The sequence below is a fragment of the Diabrotica undecimpunctata genome, chromosome 8 (assembly GCF_040954645.1).
Source record: "Diabrotica undecimpunctata isolate CICGRU chromosome 8, icDiaUnde3, whole genome shotgun sequence".
Lineage (NCBI taxonomy): Eukaryota > Metazoa > Arthropoda > Insecta > Coleoptera > Chrysomelidae > Diabrotica > Diabrotica undecimpunctata.
Window position 1 is genome coordinate 132,615,400 of NC_092810.1, and position 17,316 is coordinate 132,632,715.

At 32.9% G+C, this 17,316-nt stretch overlaps 1 protein-coding gene across 2 annotated transcripts in view; it reads left to right on the forward strand.

Annotated features, from left to right (window-relative positions):
* Nucleotides 1–17,316, forward strand: part of LOC140448035 (unconventional myosin IC-like) — a 116,112-nt gene that overhangs the window by 84,111 nt on the left and 14,685 nt on the right. For both annotated transcript variants that reach the window (XM_072541080.1, XM_072541079.1), the window contains exons 2-10: nucleotides 669–801; nucleotides 2,686–2,801; nucleotides 6,379–6,449; nucleotides 8,798–9,189; nucleotides 9,496–9,699; nucleotides 13,629–13,888; nucleotides 14,577–14,746; nucleotides 14,818–14,972; nucleotides 17,007–17,289. In XM_072541080.1, coding sequence (XP_072397181.1) covers nucleotides 676–801; nucleotides 2,686–2,801; nucleotides 6,379–6,449; nucleotides 8,798–9,189; nucleotides 9,496–9,699; nucleotides 13,629–13,888; nucleotides 14,577–14,746; nucleotides 14,818–14,972; nucleotides 17,007–17,289 — 1,777 coding nt within the window. In that variant the 5' untranslated portion in view covers nucleotides 669–675. The remainder of the gene's footprint in view (nucleotides 1–668; nucleotides 802–2,685; nucleotides 2,802–6,378; nucleotides 6,450–8,797; nucleotides 9,190–9,495; nucleotides 9,700–13,628; nucleotides 13,889–14,576; nucleotides 14,747–14,817; nucleotides 14,973–17,006; nucleotides 17,290–17,316) is intronic.

A 17,316-nucleotide genomic window follows, 5' to 3' on the forward strand; every position in this document is an offset into this window, starting at 1 on the left:
CAACAAGCCTACACACACACCAACCCCACCAACCGTGGAACGTAACGGTGTAGGTCACGACAGTTGGGTTTGTGTAGGGGGTTTAAATCTCCCTTTAATCTGAACAACGGGCGAGGATAGTAAATTATTTTTAAATAAATAATTCCACTGGACAACACTTTATGCGGAACGACTGCTTTTTGTTCAAGAGAAGTGTTTCTATATAACCACATAATCATAATGCTTATGTTAAATTTCAAAACCTGTATATGCTTGAATCTTTCACGGTGCTTTCAAAATCAATCAGTGAGACTTTAAAGGATTTTGTGGGTAAACACAAAAAATTTTGTTAAGCAATAACTTTAGAGGTTTTTTTACTCATGCAATTAAAAAACAATTCTGTGCAAAATTTATATTGGCTTATCATCTCCAAAACTTCTGCCAAATTTTTATTATATGAATAATATTTCCCATCAGAAGCATTCTACTACTTTACTACTATTCCCCTTTTATGAAAATTGTTGACAGCACTTTTAACATGTTTAAAAGTAAAACAAAAATTTCGTGTAAGAAAACGTCTGGATACCTAAGAAGCCTCAACGTGCACTCAAGAAACAGAAGAAATAAATAATTTAAATTGTTCTATTACAATTTTATATTAGTTTACCGACTATCATTTTCTATTTCAGATAAAAAATGGAACACCAGCTTTATGAAAGAGACCGAGTGGGAGTACAAGATGCCGTTTTATTAGAAGACTTCACTAATCAAGATGTTTTTGTAGATAATTTACAAAAGAGATTTAAAGAAGATGTTATTTATGTAAGTTTTTATATTTTTTCCATAAAAAAGTAGTTTAAGTATGATTTACTATTATTCTTCTACTTGATGTGCCTATCCGTTACGCCTGTTGGCGATCATCATGGCAATCTTTATCATATCTGCAGCAGCGCAGTTTACTATTATAGCTTGTATTTATTAAATAAATATTATTAAAAGATGGAAGATGTCGAAACTATGCCGAGCTTTCGACTCTGTAGAGTCATCTGCAACGCTTAGGATTTTTCTTGATATATTTTAGCTATGTTAGTACGGAAAACGTGTGTGTTAGTTTTCTGTACACTTAAATTGAATACCCCATATCTTCCTTTATTGTGACAATATCTGGAAAGGATAGTGAGTTGTTATATTCTTTTTCCATGGTAAATTGTATCATTTCTTGATTTTTATCATGAATTTGCCCATATGAAGCTTTATAGAGAGTATATCATCTAAATACCTCCACCATAACGTGGATTTTAATTTTTTTTATGACTAATATCTATTTCAAATTCTTCCATGCTTGGTCCATGTAGACTTATTACTACAATTATCTATATTCTTATTTTCTACCATTTTAACACCATCCGATAGGGATCAACGAATCCCTATCAAACGTCTTTACATCTCAACATACTAGTCATCCACCGGTCGACTGGATAAACTCGTGACTACCAATTCAAAGTCTCTATTCTCTTAATGATTTTAACGACTACATTTAACACTAACTTTTAACACCCGTAAGTCCTTTTCCACCTCCTTAAATCGTGATCCTGCCCCTTCTCCTCACTTCATCTGCTCTTTTTGTGACGTGTGTCGGTCTTCCAACCCAGCTGTCAAGCCAAATTTCTAGAATAAAATTCGCACATGCATTACTCAACTAAAAAACATTATCCAGAAGGAACATAAAATTCCTCTAGTTGGCTGTATACCATCAATCACAAAAGCTAATCCTTTATAAAAACTATATAATTACTCACACTTACCTCACAGAACGTTTTCGGACTAAAAAGCCCATCATCGGTGTTTTGTTCCTAGGTGCACATGAGTTAAGCCACTAAATACCTGGGTAAAAACCTTTTAGATGATACAACATTTAATATGTCCTACATTTTATCTAAAAATATGTTGTGATATTTGAGTATTTCTCAGATAACCTACATGGCAACGTAAGACTACCATTAGAGGTTGCTGCTGACCCTCAGACGATGTCTGAATGGGTTCTAGATGGCAACAATCAGGTTCTAATGTAAAGTGGTGCTGTAAAATTAGTGCAGCACTCTTAAAGTCATCTTCATTTTGAAGCGAAGCTTATATACTGGCGTTGTATTAATTTTTCCCTATAGTAAAATGCTGAGGCGAGGGTAACGAAACTAGCGCCACGAGTAGGTGTCATGGATAGCTCACTAAATATCGTTTCTTTAAATTCGTTTCCAGTGCATGAAATTGCATGAAAAATATCAATTTGACAGGTCTGTCAGAAGTAAACAACGTATACTTTGTACATACGTTAGTAGGTGGCGTTAGGAGCAAACATAATAATTTATTGAATTATTTTAATTAAAACAATTTAATTTGTTTAAAATATAAATATTAAATAAATAATAAAATTACTCTATTCAATTTTAAAAATATTTGTAAATGTACTACATTATTCGCATAGTAAATAATTTTCGTTTATTCCCATTCGATATTTCTTTTTGATTTTATTTTTGTTTTTTTAAGATTTAAAAAACATTAATTATTTACTAAATATCGTCAAATATGCAGTAGTATAAGTTTATGAATATTTGTCAAAAAAATAAACAAAGTATGAGACATAATATAAGTAAATAATATAGAACATTTTTAATTTATTTACTAAAATAAATATTTATAATTTTTCAGACTTACATTGGTCCAGTATTGATATCAGTCAACCCGTATAGAGAACTAAATATTTATGACTCTAAAACTGTGCAGCAATACCGCAACAAACATTTTTTTGAAGTTCCACCTCATGTGTACGTATAACTTATTATATTTATCACATTATTATTTTCTTTAATACTTTATTTACATTTCTATGCAAAACTCTAATCAAATATATTTTGACAAAAAATCAAATATCGTCATATTTTACAGCTTTCGACTACAGTAGGGCCTCGTTAATCCGGAGTGGCAAAAATAAGACCTTTTGCGGATTATCGAGGCATCCGGATTATGCCATATTTAATAGTAATAAAACATAATGTTTAACCTTAGTTTCTTTAATTGATTTTTAAATTACAATATAAAGAAAGAAAAAATGCAAATATTTAAAATTACAACTATGTAAGAAAAACAGTGAGTTCAAATAAAACATTAGTTAATTATTCTTGAAAAAGTCGTAATGCTCTTTTGTTTATAATTTGTGCACTTTATCTCAAAAGCCCGATCTCTAAGCCGACGGAGAAACATAAATTCGTGGCTATCAAATTCGTTTTCTACGGTCCATTTTAAATCTGTGTTGAAAGCTCCTACTGCCTCTGAACTACCAACTTTTTCTGAGGCGAGAACTTCAACACTATTGTCTTCATCTTGCTCATCGTCCTCATAGATAGCCGCTCGCACAATCTCCTCATCAGTTAACACTTCATATCTTTGTATCTCACTTTCGGCACCACCAACAGCCCATTCTTGAGCTTCTGCCTTGCTTATTTGAGGATCATTGGGTCCCCTCGACTATCAAAAATCTATGCTAAGGGAACATGATCTTCTGGTTCATCATCAGTGAGAAATTCAGGGTAAAAATTCTTCCATGATTTGTTATAATTAGAGATGCCTTAATATTGGCCAAGTAAAAAGAAAAACAGTGTCCGTTAAATATATCGATTTTAATGTGTCGATGAGATTCTCAGAACATAATGCAAGACAGTTAAAAAAAACTGATTTGCGGTAATTTAACTTCACATTTTGCATAATGTTCTGATCTATTGGTTGTATACAGACATCGGTATCAGCTGGCAGGAACATTGCGAAAATGTTGCCGTCTTCAGAGATACGTTCATCTGCTGATGGATACCCAGGACAATTATCTAACAATAAAAGTGCCCGAGACAAATGATGTCGATGGACCGCGGGAACAATTTCCGTTTTAAACCACTCAAGAAACAAGTCTTTCGTAAACCAAGCATTTTTTTGTGCACGATAACAAACAGAAAGACGTGTTAATTTAAATACCCGTGGGTTTTTTGATTTTCTGACAACAAGCAATTGAAGTTTATGGGTTCCATCTGCATATGCAGAAGGCATGAATGTCACCCTCATCTTCATCATTCTCCTTCCGGAAGCCGACTTCTCATTCTTCTTCTTCAGATGCAAATCCACTAATGGATGTTAGCGATCACATTTTCCATTAATTTTCTATTTCTTGCAATATGTATCAGAGATTGTATGTCGTTAATCCCTGTCCATTGCCTTATGTTTCGGAGCCAGGACATTTTCTTGCGTCCCAATCCTCTCTTGCCTTCAATTTTACCCTCGATTATAAGTTAGAGGAACTGGTATTTTTCGTTTCGCATGATGTGACCTAGATACGCCGTTTTCCTTTTCTTGATGGTTTCGAAAAGTTGGCGTTCTTGGTTTATTCGACTTCTCATTGGTAGAGGCTAAAATATGATCGGGCAATAATCGCCAGTACAAATCAGATTCGTCAGCATTGTACACTTGTTCCGCTGTTAATTTTTTTCCCTAATAACTTTCTGTAACTCTAGTTGGAATGGTCCGATAGCGGATTCATCATTGGATAGTTTTTCACCGGCCATTTTTAATGTCTTATTCCGTGGCGTTTTTTAAATTTACCTAACCATCCCCGGCTTGCAATAAACTCGGTATTGGAGTTTGTAATCTGGCGATGAAAAACACGAGCTTTCTCACAAATCATATCTTCACTTACAGGAATATGTAATCGTCTTTGTTGCAAAAACCACGTAAACAAGACATCTTCTAAAACGGGATTTTCCGATTTCTTCATTATTTTTCGTACACCGGGACCACGTCTGTTAGGCTTACACACTTTAAGATTTTGTCTTTGTTTTTCTTTATGTCGCTCACGGTTGACCTGCTTATACCAAACCTCCTAGCAATGATAGGGTAGCTGTCACCTTTATTTAACATTTCTATAACCCACAATTTATCTTTTATTGTTAATGTTGAATGTTTACGTGGCGGCGCCATGATGTTAGCTACCGCGCTAAATTGACTGTCGCAACACGAAACGCGATAAACAAAAAAGACTGACGACAGGTTAGCTCACGGCAGCCCCCGCAGCTAAACCCGCGTGCAAACCCCATTGCCCGGTCAGATTACAGCGATCACCGAACAAAAAGAATTCCGGATTAGCGAGGCCCTACTGTATTTGTATTTTGTTGACTACTTTAAATGAAAATTTGGACTTACTTAAAAAAAATATGCAATAGTTCTAGGCTGTTAAAAGATTACACTGGCCATGTTAAGTAACGGGGAGTCAAGTCCCAAAAGTTAAGCCTACAACAGCCACTGCAGTTAGTACAAGTCAAGAAAGCAGTATCTCAAATTTCATTGTCAAATTTCAATACCGACTGAAATTTCAATGCCGACTGAATAACGCTTTTCATCACAATTTTGTTTGTGCGCATGCGTCAGTATCAGTTATTTTTTCATACTGTTTTTTGTAAACAAGCATGTTAAAGTACCTGCAAAGAATATAGACGCTGTTAAGCTAAAAATACTAAAACGAAAATAAAAAAGAAAGTGTCTCAATTAGCAAATAATTTTTTATCGATAATTATTATGATACCTATACAAAAAGGAACAACGAAGCGGTATCGTTATGAAGGATATATCAATGATACACGTTACAAATCATTTAAAAACAATACGTATTATTTTATAAATTTTCCAAAGTCAAAAATTCTTTTATAAACAATCTTGTGCTATACTTACAATATTTTATTTGTATTAAATAAAATTCAGTGCATGCATTTGCCATTTTTAACCTTTAAATATTAAATGTTCTATTTTATTGATTATATACTATAATCGTAATTTTTTAATTAATATATTTCAGCAAGTAATGAAAATCGATTGAATTCATTAATTAGAATAAAAAATTATAGATGTTAGTTGTATAGTAGCTACTCCAGTCATGAAGCCTAAGATATTAATCAGCTCACTCCTTTTTTCTAATGATTGATTCGATTGTGAAGGTAATATTGCATTCCCCGCCATTGTTGCATTCCTCTTTTAGTCTATTCAGTGAGTGACGAGAGTAACTTGAAATACATTAGAGACCAAGAAAAGGAACAATTACTATGTATATCTTTTTTTAGGAAACTCTATGCAGAGTTTCGCTCAAATAAAATTGTGATGAAACGCGCTATTCAGTCGGTATTGAAATTTGACAATGAAATTTGAGATACCGCTTTCTCGACTTGTACCAACTGCACTGCATTTTATAGGCTTAACTTGTGAGACGTGACTCTCCAGTACTTAACAAAGCCAGTGCAGTCTTTCAACAGCCTAGAACTATTATTTATAGTTTGTTATAGTTGAGTTCATTTTTATATCCTTTCTTTTTAGATTTGCCATTACCAACAACGCATATACATCCCTAAGAGAAGAAAACCGAGAACAATGTATCCTAATTTCAGGTAAAATTGTAAAATGTTATGTTATTATTAACTACCTACTACTAACCAAATTATTAGACGAAAACTATATCTAACCATAGACATACAGATTAACATGTTAATTTATGTTAATATTCGTTAATATAAGTTAATATTTGTTAATATATGTTAATTTTATGTTAATATATGTTAATATACAGTGTGTCCGTAAAGTATGGAATAAATTCGATATTTCCTAATTGAAAAGCCTTTTTAAAAAAATCTAAAACACGACGATTTTTACATTTAATGTTCTACATTTTACAATAAAATTTCATTATACAAGGTGATACACATTACAGTGATGACGTCATCGGCACTTTTTTTTAAATGTTACACCCTGTATTTTAGGACATTTTTAGATCGATAAAAATGAGCTGGTTTCAAAAAAGTATAATACTCGGGTCTAATGGATATAATTTGAGAGATATCCGCTTAGAAAATAAATTATTTATTATCAATTGCAAAAAAGTTGCCTACTTCTAGTTTTTGATAAACTGTAATTATTTTTAGTAACGTTCAATAACAATTAAGTAGTACAATAATTGTATTAATTCGTAAATGTTCTGTATTATTGCTTAGAATTAATTTTAAGTAGAAATGAATTTGAGTGTAAAGCAAAGAATTGAAATACTCACGATGATTGGGTCTGGAGACAAATCGCGAACTCAGGTGGAAATGTGTAATTTATTTAATGATAAATATCCAGAAATACCCATCACGCAGTCAACAGTACGTAAGATTGAAAAGAAATTTCGAGAAATTGGTACGGTTGAAAATGCACGCATATCAGGTTGTCCCTCTGTAAATTATGTTACCACATTAGATGTTCTACTTGCTTTTGAAGAAGATGCGCACACTTCTGTTCGTAAGGTTAGTAGTGATCTCGATGTTTGCAAAACAACGGTACACAAAGTACGTAAAAGTAAGTAAAGTAAGTAAAATGCACAGTTGTACAGGAATTAAACGAGGATGATCCAGATAAAAGAATACAATTTTCGAAATAATGATGGATAATAGCCACCGAAACCCTCTCTTGGTTCAAAATATTATTTTTTCTGATGAGGCTACATTTATATTAAATGGCGAGGTCAACCGTCAGAATTGTAGATACTGTGCAAAACAAAACTCCAACTGGATGTAGGAACATCATACACAATACCCGCAAAAGGTAAACGTATGGGCTGGCATTGTAAGAAATAAAATCATTAGACCCTATTATTTCGAAGGTAATACAATATTAATCTTGGAGGTTTTGATAAAAGGTTATGGTTTTAACAGGATGGTGCGCCTCCGCATTATGCTTTAGATGTTCGAAGGTACCTAAACGAAATTTATCCGAACAGGTGGATTGGAAGACGTGGACGTATTGAATAGCCAGCGAGGTCGCCAGACCTCAATCCTTTTGATTATTTTATGTGGAGTCATTTAAAGAATGTTGTTTATAAAACGAAACCTGCAAATATTGGAGACTTAAAAACAAGAATTCGTAAAGAAATAAACAATATTTCTCAAGAAAGCATTTGTACAACGTTTGGGTTACTGTCAAATACAACAAGGGCTACAATTCGAACATTTAAGATTAGGTCATGTATTAATTACTGGATTACTTTCAAGTTATTTATTATAATTTATTAATATTATAAATCAATAAAAATTAATTTTCTAAGCGCGTATCTTTCAAATTATATCCGTTAGACCCCCAGTATTAACTTTTTTAGAATCAGCTCATTTTTATCTATCTAAAAATGTCCTAAAATACAGGGTGTTATATTTAAAAAAAGAGTCGATGACGTCATCACTGTAATGTGTATCATCTTGTATAATGAAATTTTATTGTAAAATGTAGAACATTAAATTTAAAAATCGACGTGTTTTAGATTTTTTTAAAAAGGCTTTTCATTTAGGAAATATCGAATTTATTCCATACTTTACGGACATACTGCATATTAATATATGTATGTTAATATATGTTAATATATGTTAATATATGTTAATATATGTTAATATATGTTAATATATGTTAATATATGTTAATATAATATGTTAATATATGTTAATATATATTAATATATGTTAATATATGTTAATATATCTTCTTCTTCTCCCTTCTTGTATGTAGGTTTTAAAGCCTGTTTCTTCTTCAATATTAGCCTCCTAAATTGTTTAAATTATCGCACCTGCTATCGCCTGTTGATATATAGTAATATATATTATAATATATTGAAACAATATTCCTAGCCTTTGACCAGAAAATTATGTGCACATTTAGAAAACATTAATATAATACCTTCATCTTACACTTTATCAAAAAATGAATTTATTTTTAGGCGAATCGGGGTCGGGTAAAACTGAAGCCTCCAAAAAAGTCCTGAACTATATAGCCGCAGTTACAGACCAGAAAGGAGAAGTAGAAAAAGTAAAAGATAAACTTTTGTTTTCAAATCCCATTTTAGAAGCATTTGGTAATGCTAAAACTAATAGAAATGACAATTCAAGTAGGTTTGGAAAATACATGGACATCCAGTTCAACTTCGAAGGAAATCCAGTGGGAGGAAATATCTTAAACTACCTTTTAGAAAAATCACGAGTAATAAACCAAGGGCCGGGAGAAAGGAATTTTCACATCTTTTATCAATTGCTTGCAGGTGCATCTGAAGAAGACTTGGACAAATTGCATTTGAAGAGGAATCTATCTTCTTATTACTATTTATCTAATGGGGTAAGTTAACTATTTTTGGTAAAAGGCTGAATAGATTTCATAGTCGACTCTTGGTTTTTTGTATTTGTTAATTATTGCTCGTACTGACAATGATGTTTAGTTTTAGATGACGGTTTGCTGTTCAGAATTATTTTTATGTTGTATTATACATATTGTAATCCTTGCAACTTTTATCATTTGATCCCTCTCATTTTCTAAATCTAAATAAACAAAATTTCTTGTATTTTTTGTTCATGTTTAACTGCTTTGGATCATATGTGACTATTTTAACAAAGTACTATTATGTGATTGTCATTTTTATTTTAGCAAAACGGCACCACGGCTATAAACGATCAGAAGGATTTTACTGAAGTTAAAAAAGCCTTGACTACTTTAGAGTTTACGGAAAAAGAACAGTCAGACATGTTTTCCGTTATCTCGGCCATACTGCAATTAGGAAACATTGGATTTTCTGAGGAGGAAGGACGCACTCTCATATTAAAACCGGAGCAAGTAGATATTGTTAGTAAGGTAAGTCTAAAGAAGTTTTTATTTTACTAGTTTTTTTCAGAATATTTGCTAGTAATAAAAAATTATATATCAAAATATATTGTGTCATCTTCTTCTTCTTGTAGTGACAATCCGTTTCTGATATTTTTTGAAAACTGCTGCTCTGAAAAGACTTGTGGTCGTTGTGTTGAACCACGTACGTATATTTTTCAGCCAGGAAAAATCCTTTCCTTTGCTCGTGGTCCTCGTTCTCGTTCTACTTTTCCTTGTAGAATTAATTGCAGCAACCCATATCTTTCGCTGTGTGGTCGAGGTATTCGATTTTGGCTGTTTTTATTGTGGTTAACAGCTCTTTTCCTTTTAGCATTCTTAATAAAAGGTTCTGGTTAAACATGGTCGGTATAAGATATCTTCAGAATTCGACGATAAAGCTACATTTCGAAAGCCTCAATTTTCTTGCAGGTATCGTCTGTGAGAGTCCACGACTCAACTCCGTACAACAGTATAGGAAAGGTTTAACATCTTAGTAACCTGATTTTTATGGATACTGATAAATCATGGCATTTGAATAGCTAATAGTCATTTTTTAAAATGCAGATCTTGCTTTCTCTATCCTACATTTGATTTCTAGGGAATGGTCCCAATTTCATTGACGTTTGTATTAAGATAGCCCCTTGGATAGGCATCCATTATGGAATCTCTTGTTTACCATTATGTAATCAATTTGAATACTTATTATGTTTCGTGGTTGATCTTGCGGAGAGACCCAAGTATACAAACGTCTTGGTGGTGGTTTAAAAAACGCAAATTCTTCTTCCTCTACAAATAGTTTTAATCTTTCTCTCCTTTTATTTCTCTTCCCTAGACCAAAATCGCCCATTAATTCAGCTCTTTTCCCTTTACCAATTTTCGCATCCAAGTCATCCATAATAATAGTTCCTTTTTAATTTGTTTAAGTAAATTTATCAACAACTCATAGAATTGCTCTACCTCTTCTTTTGTTTCATCGTTGGTTTTTGCATACGCTTGTAAAACATTTAATTTGGCCGGAGTAGTATTCAGTTTTATTATTAATAATCTTTCAGAAACAGGTATAACTTTTGTAACATATTGACGTAATTGAGGAGATACGATTACTCCAACCCCACACATATGTTGACCGTCATCATTTCCCGAGTGGTATACCATATGGTTGTAATCAATACAAGCACTACTATGTCACCACCTCATTTCACTTATATGCCCATTATATCTACTCCAAGTTTGGTCTTTCTTGGTCATAGTATTATGAAGTTTTGCAGCCTAATACATTGCCTTCACATTCCAGGTACATATTTTGATAATCAACTCTGAAGTTTGTAGAGACAATTTTTCAGTCATATTCGAATAAAATATTTATGAACTTACATCAAAGTGCATGAATCCAGCAAGCTAAGCAAATGTCTTATCGCGCAGAACGGCCGCCGTGCCACTAAAAAAGATGGCTGAAAAAAATTAACTTTCATGTTACCTGAAGTATCCTATTACCTTTTATTTTTGTAAAAATAATCGTTCTTAGTGGAAAGGGTGTGCTCTTTTTTTTGTTGGCAGTCTTAGTAAGCTAGTGAAATGTAATACAAAGAATGTGGTTTGGTTAGAACAATATTCCGAACAAAATGAAGTTTTTATTCCATCTCTTAGAATCATCAGTGATTGACCGAAATAGTGTGTCTATGCGAAGGCGGTAGAAAGGCCAAACATTTGCTTGCGTAGTATATTTTTACTTCCCCAAAGAGTGAGAACAGGATAGGCTCTTAGACTCGTAGGAGATTAAAGTAGAGCTAGAGAAGGACTGACTTGCTTGACTTGAAATTCACTCGTTTTTATACACGATAACATCTCCTTCTCTTTGGGAACTCTGTAGTAAGCCCATTGCCGCAACGTAAGAAGTGGAATGAGAAGTACATGAAAAAAGCTGTGACAGCAGTTAGAAGCAAAATAATGGGTTATTTGAATGCATGCAAAACATTCAACGTACCTCGTGCCACTCTTTTTATGCTTCGTAAGAAAGATGTTACTGCTGGTGAGGTATGCCAAACAAAACTAGGGAGAAAACCTACTTTGCAAGGTCCATAAAAGTGGATTCAAACCGACATTTTACGCAATGGTTCAATCTCTTCATCGACTATATAAAACCAAATGCCGAAAACCCTATGCTTTTGATTTTGGACGGGCATCACTCGTACATAAGAAACCTAGAAAACCACTTTACTTGTGAAAAAAACTTTATTGTGCTTACCACCTCACACTACACACAAGATGCAACCGCTCGACAAATCCGTAATGTGGGCTTTCTACAGTGAAGAAATTAGTAACGACATTAGAAGAAAATGTAACGTACAGTGTATAAATGAATGGACACAAAATAGAAAAAAAAATGGAATAACCTCATAAGCAGAATCGAGGAGATCCAGCAAGAGATAAGTCACCAATCGGCAGAAGAAGTATCGGACAACCGCGCAAAAGATGGAGTGACAACCTTCGATAGAGGTATTAATCCGCCAATGAACAAGCAGAATTGCTTATAAAGAGGAAGAAGAAGAAGAAAAAAAAATTCGCCAATTTTTAAGGCAAAATAATTGCCATTATCTAGTAAGGAAGGAGACATAGTTTTTCCGAAGACAATTTTCTGATGGAGGCACACAAGAATGAAGAAGCACTCGTTGCACCAAATAGATAACCAGTTTTACAACAGATACTTCCCATTCCTGTTCTTAGAAAAACGACAAGGCGCAAGAGGTCGAAAATCGGGAACAGCCAAAATTTTGACTATAACCCCAAACAAAAATGAACTGGAAGAGTCAATCGTATCGAAAATTGAATAAAATAAAATTAAACTAAAAGTTGGTTAGACGGAAAGAAAAAGCCAACTGATGATGCAAAACCTGGTAGCAGCAAAATGAATGTAGTGGTAATAAATCCAAGTTCTGTTAGGAAAAAAACGATGAAGGAACTGGTAGAAAACGACACATCTTTAGAAAATTTGAATGAAAATATACCACCCCTAGATGACTCGACTGATGGGGACGAATTCCCGAATATGGACAGTGACACAAAAAATGATGTCTTTTCTGTTCAGGACGTTTTACCTCTGATTTAAGGGGATAAATGTGGGTACAGTGCTTAAGATGCGAGCTCTGGTCACACGAGTTATGCGCTTATGCCAAACGCGATTGCCATATTTGCGATTTTTGTAGTTAGAAGAATATTTCATAGTATTCCATATTACTTCATATTACACGACCATTTTTTCGGTAAACTAAAATGTATTTTTTTCAATAAAACAAAATATATTTTTATGTATGTATTTGTTTAAGTTTGTTACAATAATTAGTATAATAATCCTTTTTTGCCTAGCCTTTACCATTTTTCTTATTTATATTTATTTCAATACTTTTCGAAATAATTCGATAAATAAAAATGGTATTCCATAATCCCCGCTTTACTGTACTTATTCACTAATGAGACTTCAATCCGTTGTGTGTGGCTGTTAACAAGTAATCGTTGTTTTTTTATATACTTTTCGTCGAATTTCTTCGATTCATATAGTTTAAATATTATGTGCGTTATATCGTTATGCCAACCTTGCTACGTCGCTGATCGAACCTTCACAAATCTCGTCTAAAAACAGAAATTTCGACGGGATTTCGGAACGACTGAAGCGACTATATACATATATAAATTAAATTGTAAATTGCAGCCGAAAATATAAATTTGTACTGTTAAGTAAATAAATGTTATTAATTATTGTGTTTTTAGTGTTAGTCTTAAAAGACTTTAAATAAAATAAAGTTTACAATATCCATGCCTTGTTTAAATTTATATCTCTTGTAGTTATCAATCAATTATTCGCATAATTATTGAATGTAAAAAGTAAAATGAAGAGATCGCTAACCTATTCTTATTTGTAGCTTCTTGACTGTGATAAAGAAAAAATGAGACTAGCACTGCAACAACGAACTATTGAAACCATTAGAGATGTAGTCACTAGTCCCCTAAATAGAGAATTGTCGATATACGCCAGAGATGCTTTAGCTAAGGCCATATACGATAGAATGTTTACTTGGCTTGTAAATAGAATTAACGATTCTTTACAACCCAGCGACAAAAGAAGAAATGTTGTGATGGGTATCTTGGACATTTATGGGTTTGAAATTTTTGAAAGAAACGGGTAAGTCAAAGAAGTAACTATCAGTTCCACTTAAATTAAGTCGAGACAATGCCTAAGTGACTTAACAAATTGGCAATCATTTTATTTGTTAGTAGTTTTAGCTTACTGTTAAGTAACTTTATGCCTCTGTAATTCTTCGGGTCCGATTTTGAGCCTTTTTTTTTGTAAACTGGTATAGTTATGCTAGTTTTTCATTCGTCGGGTAATATTCCAGTTCTTTCTATTTTTTCGTATAGGTAGTTTTATTAGTTTTTTTTAGATTTCTGGGCCTCCTCACTTAGCAGTTTATTTGGACTATTATCTAGGCCTGGCGAGATGAAAGGTGTTTGATTTCTATCTCATTATTGCTTTCTTTGGTAGATAAATATTGAAAATATGTATTATCATACATATTTTCAAAGTATTTTGCCCAAATTTCCATATCTATAGCGGTATTTCTAGTTATATTTATCAAAACTTAGTCCCTAATTATTGTTTGTGATATTTGTATTTAATTTACGTACATGCTTCATATAACCTTACAACCAAATTCATTGGACAAAAAACTCCACTGTTTTCTTTTTATAGAATAGGTACCAGTGAATGTCAGTTAGAGTAGGTCACTTTTTTATAATTTACTAATTATTTTGCATCCCCTTTTCGACGAAATATATTTAATGTTCTAGTTTTAACTTTGACATTTTTCTAGATTTGAACAACTTTGCATTAACTTTTGTAACGAAAAACTTCAACAGTTGTTTATCGACCTTACATTGAAATCAGAACAGGATGAATACGAAAAAGAGGGAATTGTATGGCAACATATAGAATACTTCGACAATAAAATCATTTGTGACTTAATTGAAGAAAAACATAGAGGTAAGTTTCTGTACTTATTATAAACAGTTCCATGGGAGTGAATGGTTTATGTCTCAAATTCAACTTTTTAGGACTTATTGCGTACATGGACGAAGAATGTTTACGACCAGGAGATCCTACTGACAAAACTTTACTTGCTAAATTGGATGAACGTCTGAGCTACCATGCGCATTACATAAGTCACAAGAAGGCTGATATTAAATTACAAAAAATTATGGGTAGAGATGTGAGTATAAGTTATTTTTAACTAAAATATTTTCTTACTTAAATCCTTAGGGCGTACTCATTTGTAATTCATGTTGTACTGTATTCGAAGTTTGTTGAAGTGGTCATATTATTTTTAAAAATTCTTGTACACAACTCAGACAAGAAAGTATTGGTTTATTCTATGTTTTCAACGTTCAACAGTCCTCTGTAAAAACTTCTGTAGGCTTATATAGAATTATTTTCTGCAAAATATAGTTATGGAAGTGAATTTGCACAAAAAGATAGTTTCAAAATATTCTTATTTTACAACTATACATTTTTTTTTCTTCGATATATTTACTAGTACTTTTTTAATTAAATATAACTATCGTCAGTAAGGTCTCATTTTATGCGGTGGATACGCTCCACAAGAAAGCGCATAAAAAATCCCAATAAAACGACATTACTTGCCTTGAAAAAATAGGGATACGTTCCGTAGCTTTCTAAAATTACATAGAACCAATACAAAAACAAAAAGTTTGCAGAAATTTAAAAAAATTGGCTGCATGATAAATTACTTCGAATATGTAAAAGAAATTCATACAAAATTAAAAAATAACTTGTATTCAAAACTTTATAGGAAAGTAATAGGTACATACAGTTTTACATTTTTAATCATTATCTTCTTCTTCTCGTAGCACTCAACCCGGGGTGGATGTTTTGGCTGACTGCACAACTTGCTTCCATCTTGAACGGTCGTCCATAATAGTTGGGTCAGTTCTTAGCTCTGACACATTGTTCTTAGATCTGACCATATATTGTCTCTCCATCGCATTCGTGGACGTCCTAAGGGCCTTCTTCCTGTGCGGGGTTCCTCCCATATTAACTTGGTAAGGCGGTTATTAGGGAGTCTATGTACATAGCCAGCCCATCTTACACATTGGGATTTAATCTCTTTGACTATATCGGTCGCTTTATACATCTGCTTGACCTCAGCATTTGTTCTCATTCGGTACTGGTTGCTATTAATGTCGTGATAAGGCCAAAGATTCTTCTGAGGATTTTTCTCTCAAAACATCTAAGTTTTCTTTCAGTTTCTTTGGTCAGGGTCCACGTCTCACACCCATACATGAGCACCGGTCTAATCAACATTTTATATATTCTAATCTTTGATGTTCGTGTTAGGCTTTTAGATTTAATAGTATTGTGGAGGCTGTACATACATCTGTTTGCTGCTTATATTCTTCCTTTAATCTCTTCCGCGATGTGCAGTTTCGTTATGTGCAGTGATTGTTGGTCCGAGATATTTAAAACTCTCCACTCTTTCAAAGTTATATGGGTCTATTGTAACATTTTGCCCTATTCTATCTCTCATCCTATTCTATTCTCTGCAATAGATAGTTGCGGTAAAGGCAATGGATTTTCACAAACTTCATTCTTGTTCTGTGTAGCTCTTCCTTTTCTGACAATGTAATTAGTAATTAAACTTTGCGATGATGATGCTAGTAATTTTTTATTTAGTTTACGATATCCTGACATGCAGTTCTCCAGCTCAAGTTGTAATTTGAAGTCTCGTTCAGAATTGGGGTCATTAATAAGAAAATAATTTTCTAATTTACTGCAAAGTTGAAGACCTTCTCGAATTAATTTGGCAGTGAGGGGGGTTGGTCTTTCATGCTCATCATTATCATTTTCTAGACTCACGGCGCCATCTAAAGTTAGATCTTAAGTTTGATCAATTATATCATGGTCACTTAATGCATCATCCACAAGTAATTCAACTATATCATCCAGGCTGAAGGTATTAAAACCATCTTCATCAATTTTATGTGCTAAATTAGTTATTTTATCTGATAGTGTCGATGTTTGAATGGTTGCGTTGCTTATTACACATGCTGATCAAACCTTTCTCAAACAGACATCTGGATGTAAATAATTAATATTTAATTATAATAGTTAATAATAGAAATTTTTTGATGAAATAGAAACCGCGCAACTTTAAAATCGCATAAAAATAATCCGCATAAAAAGAGACCTTACTGTATTGTAAATAAATATTAAAATCAATTTTCAGGAATTCCGCTTAATCCATTACGCTGGAGCTGTAACTTACAACGTCAAATCTTTCATCGATAAAAACAACGATTTATTATTCAGAGATTTAAGAGAAGCTATGTTGAGTTCTAAGAATCGTATTATAGAGTCAGTGTTCTTCGAACATGAGCAAAAAAGCAAAAAGAGACCAGAGACTGCCATTACCCAGTTTAAGACTTCCGTAAACAACCTCATGAATATTTTGAAAGATAAAGAACCGTCTTATATTAGATGCATAAAACCCAATGATTCTAAACATTCGGGTAAGTTAGTCATAAAATTTTTCGTTA